Source organism: Nicotiana tomentosiformis, chromosome 2 (assembly GCF_000390325.3).
Source record: "Nicotiana tomentosiformis chromosome 2, ASM39032v3, whole genome shotgun sequence".
Taxonomy (NCBI): Eukaryota; Viridiplantae; Streptophyta; class Magnoliopsida; order Solanales; family Solanaceae; genus Nicotiana; species Nicotiana tomentosiformis.
This window is the reverse complement of record NC_090813.1, coordinates 116,539,551-116,552,305: the sequence shown is the minus strand read 5'-3', so window position 1 is coordinate 116,552,305 and position 12,755 is coordinate 116,539,551. Positions and strand designations below refer to the sequence as shown.

At 36.1% G+C, this 12,755-nt stretch overlaps 1 protein-coding gene and 2 non-coding genes across 3 annotated transcripts; all 3 read right to left on the bottom strand.

Moving 5' to 3' along the window:
* Positions 1 to 685: 685 nt before the first annotated feature.
* LOC104099407 (oxygen-evolving enhancer protein 1, chloroplastic-like) lies at positions 686 to 2,796 on the bottom strand. The gene is made up of 2 exons (XM_009606388.4): positions 2,402 to 2,796; positions 686 to 1,611 (listed from the first exon to the last, which is right to left on the bottom strand). The coding sequence occupies exons 1-2, from the start codon at positions 2,642 to 2,644 to the stop codon at positions 856 to 858; spliced, it is 999 nt and encodes a 332-aa protein (XP_009604683.1). The 5' UTR covers positions 2,645 to 2,796; the 3' UTR covers positions 686 to 855.
* A 543-nt stretch (positions 2,797 to 3,339) lies between these two features.
* TRNAI-AAU (transfer RNA isoleucine (anticodon AAU)) lies at positions 3,340 to 3,413 on the bottom strand. Its single transcript has one exon. It is a non-coding gene; the product is annotated as a tRNA-Ile (tRNA).
* Positions 3,414 to 12,433: 9,020 nt separating this feature from the next.
* On the bottom strand, positions 12,434 to 12,520 carry LOC117277524 (small nucleolar RNA SNOR75). The gene has a single exon (XR_004507823.1). It is a non-coding gene; the product is annotated as a small nucleolar RNA SNOR75 (small nucleolar RNA).
* Between the last annotated feature and the right edge of the window lie 235 nt (positions 12,521 to 12,755).

The window sequence follows — 12,755 nt, the reverse complement described above, 5'->3', positions numbered from 1 at the left end:
TGCTCCCGGAACCAGGCTTGCCATTTTCTTCGATTTCAACGATGAGGCTTGTTTTTTATTTAATTTATTTATCATTTTGGGATCAAATCAGTTCGCTTGTCTATAAACCACGCAACAAATTCAACTGTACTATTTTACGGGTAAACAATCACCATAAGGGTAAAATCGTAAAATATAAGAAAATTAGGGCAACATATCCAATTAGGGGTCATTTGGTTGGGAAACAAGTTATTCCAAGATAATTATCCTGGTATTAGTTATCCCGTGATTGTTATCCCACCCTCCCATACGGATAAAAATAAAACTACAGTCCCAAGATAACTAATCTCAGGATTAGTTATATTGCGATTTTATCCCAACGAAACGTTGGATAAACCCATCTCAAATTTAATTTCAAAATTAATTAATCTTTATCCCTCGTACCAAACGAGCCCTTAGGGTGAGAAATACCAAAACAATTTTCAAATTCATAACCAGGTATCACTGCATCATTATCACTTGCTGTAATTTCAGGTTGAGCTCATCAGATGATCAACCACAATCATCTCATCAAGCTAATGATATTATAAGCTTGTCAGCTTATCTCTTAGTCTCTTGCTAAGTACAAAAAGTATAGTTTTATGACCTCGTTCAATATATGACAGTACTTTGCACTATTTCTAAGTAAATATGAGCATTAAAACCATTTTGCAACTCACTATAAGAATGGATTATTAATTACTTATGCTTTATAATATACAGCAAGATAGTTGTCTCATTACTTGTCCAATTTGGTCACAGAAAGTTCCAACCTTAGTAACTTAGGACAAAATTAAAAACAAAGAAATGAACCCCAAGGTCTTAAAAATCTCTCTATTAGTCAAGTTGAGCATACCAGATACCCTGGATTTTTACATCCTTAGGTACCTTTGCCCCCAAATCAGTATCAGATGGCTGAATGCTCTCAAACACTCCAATCACCTCACCAGTCTCTGGCTTGCTCTGTGTAACACTCAGTGTGATCTTTCCTGTTGAAGACGAAGTGTTCTTTACGTTCTCCTTCTGGAGCTCCTCCTCGTCTCCTCTCCCTCCAGCTGGCAATGCAACAGCATTATCGTAACCAGTAGATCCACCCCTTCCCTTTGGGTCAAGGAATGATGATCCTCTATATGACGGCACAAGGAACTCTCCACTAAAGCTGTCGGGCTTTCCAGATGCTACGAGCTGTTTGATTGTGAAGAGGAAGGGAACGCGCTCACCACCAGGAAGCTGAACTGTAACAGCAGCATAATCAATTCCGTCTTTCTCCTCAAACTTAACGGTACCATCAGGAGATACTTCAAAGGGTCCTTCAATCTCATCAAGAGTGTAGGTTAAGCGCGTCATTAGCTTGGTTTTTTGGAATTCTGGGGGTGCATTCTTGCTTACGCTCTCTGCCTTGACGGTGAATGAAGTGGGCTCTAAGCAGAACTTCTTGGCATTGTATTTGCCTGGCTTGAAGGCAAAGCTCTCAACACCTCCATCTATTGTTGGGCATTGGTTGGCAGTTCCAGTTCCTTTTACTTCCATGTATGTCTTGCTCTGAATTTCGTCATAGGTTAGACGCTTAGGAACTCCTTCAGCATTTGCTCCCTATACAACCAAGTTGCACAATCTTTAGAAATCTTCTTTCCATAAACAAGAAGTCAAAAGAAAAATAAGACCAAAAGCATGAAATAGTTAATCATTACAACAACATCAGAAGCTCGTTGAGAAAATATTGAACTTCCTGAATAACATATTCTTATTAGCTATAGATTTCTGGTAGAGAGATCCTATGTAACTGATATATTGTACTTATAAACCTTCCCCCATACAACACTGGAGTATAATTCATTAACATGTTTTAAATCAAGGGAATCTCAATCCTTGACATATACCTGAAATTGTCCTATCTAGGATTCACAACACTTAACTATGCAGATTTGCAATAGATGGGAAATACGAATATGAAGCAAGGCGGAACTTGTTGAGACGTAATTAAGTAAATAAAATTGTGACTCTCGAGAATTCAAACTTTCTTTTTGATGTTGCCATCGCATAAAAACATAAACTTTAAGGCTTAATAACTAAATACGTGGCAATTGAATCTTGTGATCAATTTGGTCTCCTTTCTAACTGATCCATTGTCTATCACGTCATCCTATCCATAGAGGGAAGAAGGCGTATGCTCAAGTCTAAAATATTTCCTATTACAGTCTTTAGTAGACAAGGTCCTGAGTTAAGATCTTTGGTTACTCATTAGGATTTTCACGTAAAGAATCAAGTCCACATGTGAAGGAGACGTATTAAGACATAATTAAGTATAAAGTATGCTCTCGCTAACACTTTAAGCTTTTTAACAAGATAGTCTTAATTTAGCAGAACTACAACATCAACTTACTGAGATAACAAGGGCAGAAGTGGCAAGAGCAAATCCAGCAATCTTAGCAGCATCAGTGCACTTTTGAGCCAAATCTTTAAGATCAGATTGCAAAGAGCAAGTCAGCTTAGCAGCAGCTGGTTCAACACCAAATGCCTTGCTCACACTTTGAGATGACCTCAACTGCAAGTTGTTTCTGGCTGAGACAACACCAACCTTTGTTGGTTGCATAAGAGTAGCAGCTGCTTGTAAAGAGGCTGCCATTTTTTTTTTCTGTTCAGTCTTTGGGCTCTTCTTTGTTTCTGTTTATTAGAAAGTAAGAAGAGTGGCAGTTGGATGCTGAGATTGCAGAAATTATTTTTGGTGGCTTTGCTGTGAGTAGTAAGATAAGAGATAGGATAAGGTCTTCTTTCATTGGTTAGCCTGAGCTAATATCTCTGGTTTGGTAGCTTGCCATGTGGCAAAGTTAGTATTTAGGATATATATACTCATTCCTACTATCTTGCAATAAAATTGATTGACAAACCACGTTTTTATTATATTTGTTATTAAGAAAATTTAGATGATAAATACATAAAAATTTACTATCTCCGTTCCATAATAAGTGATTTTTAATCTTTGACACACCCCTTAATAAAATACGAACTCTTAAAAAGAAAAAATTACCCTTAATTAATTGTTACTTTAACACGTTGGAATATATAAATAAGAACAAATTTTGAAAAAAAAAATTAATTAATTCTTGATTATGTAAAAGAACACTTATTTTAGACTAAAATAAAAATGTTTAGCATGAGTAATGAATAGTTCTACTATCCGAATCTTAAGAGTCGCTCGCTTCACATTTGTATTTGTTTGACAGGATATATTTGGATATTGCAGAACAGTTAATGAACAGAGGAGTATTTAATACACTGGAAAATGTCAGCCAAAAGGAGAGGCAAAAAAACAACACTATATGGCCCATGCAGGTCTCGAACCTGCGACCTTCGCGTTATTAGCACGACGCTCTAACCAACTGAGCTAATGGGCCAGATGTTATACTCATTATCCATATATTTAAAAGCTACTCTTCCGCCTCTTTCCCCGGTGGGTTTGGATTCCTATACGATGTTCTCCCTTATCAGGGTAAGAAATTATTGGATAATTCATTAACCCAATACGTTAATACAGACTTATAATAAAGATATTAATAACCCGGAAAATTTTTTAAGAAGATCACTGAGTAGTGTTAGAGTGCAAATCCAGGGTAGTTCAATTTACTTCTTTTTTTTTTCTTTAGCTATAATTCTCTCAGTTGGTAATAAAATTATTTATTTACCAAAAGAATAGCTTCTCAATTTCTCGTTTCTACGGAGTATCTTATGCCAATTTGGGATTTTAACTCTAAATCGTGCCGGCCAGACCTTCAATATTTTAACGAGAAGGGTAAAAGTTTGAGATTTTTACCCTCCTATACTACATATGAAACTTTATTACCCTCCCTAATCAAGTTTTAACTTAATTATATGGCCATATACAATTTATCAATTATATACAAATTAGTTTTAAATAAGTACCCCTTTATATTAGAAATTAAATAAGGAATCAGTTATTTCTCATCCTTGTTCTCTCTCTCCTGCGCTCGCTCTCTCTCTCTCTCCCTGTCTCTCTCTCTCTCATCTGCGCGCTCTCCCTCTCCGTCTCTCTATCTCTCGTTCTCTATTCTTTCCCTACTTTTTCTTCCTCTAATGTTCACTACTTTTTATCTTTTCATGTTGTATATATTTTTAATGGATTTCAATCGTTTTACTATAGAGTTTTAACTTAGCAATTTCCTTTCATGTTGCACAATTGGTTTTCAAATTGAAATTGTCAATCAATAAATTTTGAAAGTGTTTTGACTCTCCACCATTGACATGCATTAAAAAGCTTTGAAGCTTTGAATTCGAATTTGGGTTATCAATTATCATTTTGTTTTTGGATTGGGTGTTGTTGCAAATAATTGGGAATATTGTTTGGAGTTTATATCTCAATTTTGAGGGTGCTTGGTGAAGATTAGACTTGATTTTGGCTGAATTTCAGATTGAAACTCGTCGAAGAAGAAGAAGAAGACATGACATAGAATATACTTACGAATTTGTAGTAAAGTTGTATTATAATTGTATGTAAATTATATTTTGTTGTAGTTATATGTATTTTTTTATTTGAATGTTGTATGAAAGTTAAAAAATAGTTGTATAATGTATGAATCATTGTACAAAATTTATATTTAAGTTATCAATACTATCTTTTTACATAAAGTTATTGATATGTATCAAAATTGTATTAAGAGAAAAAGCTTTGATTGGAATTTCAAAGAGGAAGAAGAACACACCACATACAAAATATATACAAATCAGATACAAAATACATACAAAAGACATATTATAGAAAATTTATATGAAAATTATATTTAAGTTGTATGATGTATTTAACTGGGTAAAAATAATATATGAAAGTTGTAGATAAGTTGTAAATAAGTGTATACAATATAATTAGTTGTACAAAATTTATTTTAGTATGTATGTTGTTGTAAATATATCAATTTGTATTAAGTTGTACCAAATTTAATTTTAAATTTGTATGTTGTTGTACCATATATTGTTCACGATGCAGAATTTGAATTCAAAGTTTTCAACTTTTTAATGACTGTCAATGATGAAAAATACTGAATTTAAATTATATGTTGTTCTAGTTGTATGTAATTGGGTAGTACATTAGTCACAGTTTGTTCATACTAATTAAACTTAGGATTGTTTAACGGACGGATCGGGCGGTTATTTACTCTTAACTGTTTGGCTTATCGGTTATCGGTTTTTAAATGTATTAATCCGCTAGGCACGCGATAAGATATCGGACGGATTGGTATCGATTTAGCTATTATCGGGCGGAATGAACCATTTTAAACCAATTGTACTGTCCTTACATTCTTGTGCATTTATCTAATTATAGTTGTACCTTGTTCAATCTGATCTTCACTCGAACAAGACGAAAGGAGCACTTTTGTTGTTCCACCATCTGGATAGCAACCTTCATCAATCATTTCCTCGAATATTTCTAAGCACATTTGGTACTGTTTCTTTTTAGAGTATGCTCCAAGTCTGGAAGTCCAAGTAACCACATCTGACTTCAAGTTTTTAGCAGGACGTGATTGGAAAATCTCTTTCATTTTTTTTATATATCCTGATCGTCCATATGCATTGATCAGGATATTATAGGTACTGATATCGGCTACATAAGATCCAGCTTCGATGACAGTTAAGAATTCTTCCATTTTTGAAAACTGACCAAGACAACCATACAAGTTGAGCATGTTGGTAAGAAGAAAAGTATCTAGTTTAACCCCTTCTTTCTGCATCTGCTAAATTACACCATGAGGCCATATTTCTAGAATCAAATACTGGATATCAAAAGAGAAGTAATCTATAGAGATCCATCACTGTCCCCATGATGAAAGATTACTTTGGGCGAAATACCTTATTGAAAAATAAACATACGATACTTCTTTTATCTTCTCATACTACATTCAAGTGGATGGTAAGGGATTGAAAAGTGCACAACAAAATACATCAACAGTATCATTGAACAAATTTCTTATTCTTTAAGAAGATGACCAACTATTAAAAAATAAAAACACAATGGCGAGAGGGTGAGTGAGAGGGAGAGGGAGAGAGTTGGCGAGTCAACGAGAGTCGAGAGGGAGAGGCGAGACGGCGAGAGGGTTGGCTGTTGGATTTAGATACTAGGGTTTCTAAAGTGTAAATGTTAATAGTTTAATACTGATTATTGGTCTCCACTCTCTACTGGGGAAGAGACTTAATGGCCAATTAGATACTTCCAAGCACTTCGTACAATTGTCCAGAGCACTTCGTCGTATTATGAATAAGATAGAGTTTAGGAAATTGAGTTCTTACAACTGAGCTCTACCACACGATCTAGAGTAAGAAGAAAGAGTGACAGTCATAAATTCCATGTAGCCTCCTGCTTATAAGTGTGGGGCACGACATACCCATAAACAAGACTCTACTAGACACGGCTTGTAGACTCCCTAGGACAGAACTACTCTGATACCACTTTTATCACGACCCAAACCGATGGGCCGCAACGGGCACCCGATACCTTACTCAATCGAGTACCAACACAATGTATCTTTTCGTATCATACTATCATAGATAACTGAGTCGGAGATGCTGCCGTGAGATAAGTAGAATACAACATGAAATACCAACTTATACATAAGACATATGGACCTATAAGACCAAAACAACCACTCGTACACTGAACATAGGCCAACAAGGCCATACAATCTTTTACGTACATGATATTTGTCTACAAGACTGTAAGAATTTATATTTGTCATAAAGGTCGGGACATAGCCCTGCCATACCAAACAATACACGTCTAAATTATACTAACCAAACAAGAAACTCCGGGGTAAATGGAGCGTACCAACACCTTTCGCTAAGCTGATAGTTTACTTGGAGGGCTCATAACCTGTCTATCAGGACCTGCGGGCATCAAATGCAGCGTCCCCAGGAAAAAGGGACGTCAGTACAAATAATGTATCGAGTATGTAAGGAATGAAATTCAGTAAATAATAGACATGATAGAAACATGGAGTAAAAGACTCAACATGTAAATCTGAATAACTATGTGAATCATTGATATTTACAATGCCATGCATATGCGTATAAATGTCATACCATGCATAGGTATATGCGTTCATTACATCATCAAGCCTCTGAGGGCATCCCATCATATCATCTCGACCATTGTGGGTAAATCATCAACGTATATCAGATGATCAGGTGGTGGTGCGTATATAATGTCGTAACCTTTTTCATATCCCATATATATATATATGCGCATATAACGTCATCTGGTCATGGGTCAATGTGCATGTATAAATGCATGAAATGCATATGAAACACGTTAATAAGATTTATTTTGTCATAAAAATAATATGCATGTCGGATAAATTTTATCAAATACGTATTTTTCTGAGACCCATGAACAGAAGATATAATAATAATTCACATGGGGAATCAAGAATATAGACACCCCTAGTATTTCTATTAATAGAGTCATTTATGAAAGTTGTGCATTTGCTCGCTTCGTTCGTGTCGTATAGATCATGCCAAAAAGAAAGAAGGGATAGCCTTAACATACCTGAACCGATTCTCTTGACAATTCCTTTAACACCATTGATTGCGACAAATCGTAACGGCGGATCGAAGTAGGAAAAAATTCATATGATATTCTTGAGGAAGATAGCACAGTACTCCCTTAAAATCATAAAATCCCGTTGTTATAATATTACGTAGTATAACTTCTTTTGCTAAAAATTCGTTGCTTGGTAGATGTAAAACATCTACATTTTTGTAGTTTTGATCATAATATTGCATAAGTTTTCTTGCTGTAGTTTATCTGTAACTTTTGTCACGGGGCCATTTTGGGCCAATTTTTCGCGCCCAACTTGACACCGCGCGGCAGCAACCTGACGCTCAAGTTACTCAGCCTTTTCCAACACTTAGCCAACTTTTCATCAAGTTTGGCTTCCCACAATATTCGGCAGCAACACAAAGAGAACACCAACACTTACGGGAAAAACCCAACCTTTGTATTAATCACAAAACATACAAAGGACCTCTCTTTGCCATGAACACAATCCGTTCACAGCCCACTTCGTCCGGCCAAGATCACAAATAGATCTTGTCACTAAGACCTGCCAACGCTCCAGCCTTAGTCCACTTTCGGAAACACTTAGAAACCCTCATGTTTCTCTCTTGGTTCCCATTTTGCTATGAACACAAGTCGTTCATAACTACTAAGACCTGCCCATGCCAAGTCCTAGCCCACTTTGGAAAACACTCAGAAACCCTCACGTTTCTCTCTTGTTTTCCTACTTGGCAAAGATCACAAGTCGATCTTTGCCCACTAAGACCTGCCCATGCCAAGCCCTAGCCCACTTTTGAAAACACTTAGAAAGACTCACCTTCCTAACCTGTTTTCCGACTTGGCAAAGATCACAAGTCGATCTTTGCCCACTAAGACCTGCCCATGCCAAGCCCTAGCACCACTTCGTCTTCGTCTTCGACTCGGAGACTCTCTTCTTCACTTGAAGACCCTCTCCTTCTGCACAAGACTCTTACAGTCTTGATTTTCGTCTGGACCAAGGACCCTCACGGCCTTGACTCCTGATGCAAGACCTGCATGATCTTCATCCTTTTCTGGATCAAAGACCCTCACGGCCTTGATGCCTTTTCTTCACGAAATGCCCCCATATATATAGATATAGGGGCTTCCACTGGCAGATATTAAGGGACAGCATACAAAGGGGCAATTCCGTCATTGTGCTTTGTCCAGTCAAAGCACTGATGAGCACTTAACCATTAATGGGGCACTTGCCCACGAAATGGCTCTCTCCAGCACTCATTTCTGTTTGTGGAGCACTCAGTCTTCATAGTGGAACACTCAGCTCTTCTGGTGGAGCACTTAGCCCACTGGTGGAGCACTGGTCCCACATCCCACTGAACCAAGCCATTACACACAGCAATACTAAATCTGATCCTATCTTGTAGTTGACATCCCCCAACTACATAGGCCATTATCTTACACGAAATGACATTAGCTACAAGCACTAAACAGACATAGATACAAGTCATTACAAAACTACAACGGCCCACTGCTTTGGCATGTGCACTGCATGTGTCCTTTTTCTTGGTCAGCTTTTGCATGCTCCAAGTCTGGCATTGCGCCCAGCCTTGGCTGATTCTGACATTGCTCCGCGCCAATGTCTCGTCCGCAACCTGCTGTCCATGATTTTACCGCACACACCCGACCCCTGTCGGCCGCACATTGCCTTAGCCACATTTCTGCCTTGTCTTTGTCAACACTTGTTTCATCCGTGCCATTGCTTGTCTTTTGTCTCACATAGCTTTGCCTTAGCTATTGAAACCCTTTGCCATCATTCTGTGCCCCCGCAATTTAGCTTTGCTTGTACTTGGCGCTCCCACAACTTGAACTGCCCGTACCTTTGCCTTTGGCGCGCATGCCGCTTCATGCCGCCCAAACTTGTCCGCACTGCCTCATCAAGCTTTTGCCAATTCCATCTTGTCTGTCTCAAGACCTTGGCCAATACTTGTTCTCATGACAATGTTTCTCGTCCATTGTCCCGCATGATCGTTTTGCTCCCGCATAGGCCAACAGCAAGGCCATCACGCCCCAAACCTTGCCATAGCCGCGCCACGTCCGATTGACAAAGAATCGGGTCCTAACAAATGATGAAGTATCTTTATTTTTGTCCATTAAAGAAGTGATTTGATGACATTCTTTAATCCAAGGAGATAAGGTGCCCATCTCTTGAGTGTTGCCACCTTGCAAGGTGATTCAAGAGTCACCTAATATATTTTCATGTGGCTGCCACGTTTTGCCTTAGTCTTTATCCAAAAGACTTTAATTAATCAATCACTAATTATTAATTAACTTCTTAATTCCCCCATTATCCAATAATTCACATAATTAAGGATTATCTCAAATTACTTAAAATACTACTCACTTTTAACATACCTTATACACCTTACTATCATGGTCACGTGATACCTTGTATGGCACTAGTCCAAAATACCGGGTATTTTAGCTCGAGCCGTATTTTATCCCAACATGTCAAACTTTGACGAAAATTCATTTTCTTTTATTTGCTTATCCACTCACATTCACGAATGTACTCATCACTTGTTTGAAATAGCATAATGCTTATAATCTCAAAATAATCTCATTCCTGAACTTACCTGATTAGCTTATGACGGAACTTTAACGTAGAAAATGCGGAAGGTAACATCTCATTTCCGAGCTTATATCAATTTACTTATGGCGTACTTACACGTACGAAAACATGGGGTGTAACACTGAGTAATATAGAAATTATAGTTTAATATCATTTGATCATGATTAGTATTTCTTCCTCTCTTCTATCGTTTTATTTGTGACTTTCTCATTTACCAAATTAATTTTCGTTTAAGGATTAGTATTACACTAACCTTCTCTTATATTGACGGTTTTTGGCCGTTTTTACTTAATCTCTCGTTGGAATAGTGTCATCTTCAAAGTTCGAAAAGGAAAATGCCAGATTACATGGCTTATTATCCCTATCTAGATTTTGAGAGGTAAATTGTCGTCAAGTAAACTTAACAATTAAAGGCTATTGATTGAATGATAGTATTGTGTTTTCTCCTTTTTTCTGTTTTTATTTTTAACAGTCGCGATTGACTAGTACTAATTTGAAGCATAATCTCTTGTATCGTTTTATTTGTGACTTTCTCATTTGATCTCGTTTTAATTTGCTTGTGATCACAACTGAATATTTTTGGATTATAAATTCGGGTGTAACAAAATCCAATGAATTAAGGTATTAATAATGGATTGAACATGGAAAGAGGCGGAAATAATAGGATAAGAAGATAGAAGAGAAAAAAGGAAAATGGTATAACCAAATCCCCTAATAATAAATTGTATAGAAATGGTAAGAAATCTTTATTTAGGATGGATAATATACCAATTTGGGACAATTTTGTTAAATAAATTTCAAATATTGTACAAGAACGAAAGAATTCCTAAAAAAAATTCATAATTGCAACAATAAGAAGGCACCCGGCCTACAAGGAAAAATGAATAATTAACTGGACTAGCAACCCATTTAGGATATAAATTTTAAATGGCCACATTTTACTTTTAGAACTCGTATTTTACTGTTTCTAGGCAATCAACTACGTTGATCATTTGGATTAGGCTACAATTTAGGAATTTCCTATCCAGTTACCTAAATGAAAATAGTATCTTTCATTCTCTTTTGATCTATTCTCTCTTCATTCTTGAACATTCTATACCAAATGTCCAGGTCTCATTTTGAAGAGTTTAGAATTGTCATTTTTACTGTGGGTATGTATTACATACATTTTCATTCACTGAAATATCGTGGTGCTGGAAAATTCCTCCATTGCAAAGATGTAGACATACAAGGGAATACCTATTGATTTCATAACAATCAGTTTATAATCCATATACGTAATTTATACATTTAAATCAAAATACCTCTAAAACTTTAATCGGATATAGAACAGTAGTATTTATACATGAGATATATATATTTATACACATTAACACCACAATTTTCAAAAATTTATTTTTAAAATCACAAATTTGTGTATACCACAATTTTTTTTAAACTTGGTACTCAGTCAAACAAATTCATGTAAATTAAAACGGAAGAAGTAACATTAATCTTGTATCACTAGCATTCAATCTAATGATTATTTTCTAAAAATAATATGCCTTTTCAATTGCAGATTTACAAGTCTCTCGTGCCTTTTGTGTTTTTTTCCCTTTATTTGTATTTTATTCTGTTGATCCAATAGTTTCCATAAAATGATTGTAAGTGAGTTTTTCGACCATATTCCCGCGGAAAAGTATCTATCCGGATTTCCCTAAGTGATTATAGCTAGTAAATTTAGGTCTATATAGTGTAAATCAATTTTTCGGGCCATCAACTGTTGTAAACTCTAATTGGCTGGCCATTTGTGTCTTTTTCCCAGGAAAAATAGCAAGTTCATAGCAATGTAGGGACAAGTATTAGGAAAATATTTAATTAACTTATGGTATGAATAGGAAGGGTTTTTTAATTTAAAAAATTTCCAAAATCGTACCTTCAGAAAGTTTATTTTGAAAAATCACATTTTTGAAAAAAAGAAATTGCAAAATATCTAAAACACTGTGTATAAACAAACGTGTGACTTAATGATCACCTAGCATTTGAAGCAAAAAAATTATCTTCGCCGTAAGTCTCAAAAATCAGAAAAAATAAGGGAAAGTATAAATCAAACTTTTAAAGCTTCTTCTCAATTAATCTGACACTGAAAACAAAAATAATACAATGAGATTAAATAATAACAGTCACTCAAAAGTAGAAATAACCAAAAACAAAAACAAAAGGCAATACTAAGAAAAGTAATGAGGAAGAAGTAGCAGGTGGGGAGTTCCTCTCAGACAAATGCCTCGAATTGTCCTCATTATTTTAAAAGAATGGATTCTCAGACTCGTCATCTGTTTTGTTCATCACTGAGGAACTACTACTTCCCACCTTCTCAATTCAACAAAAAACAAAGAAAATTTGAAAGTTCAAAAGATAAAAACTCATCCCCTACTGATGTGTGTGTGTGTGTGCGCGCAAGAGTAGGGCAAACGTAGATTGAAGCAGTTGTACTTATAGGCGCCAGTAGGTTAGGGTTTTTGCAACCGAGAAGAGCCGTCTAAATTAACACAAGACTTGAGGAAATACACTGGGCCGGATTGCGTAGCC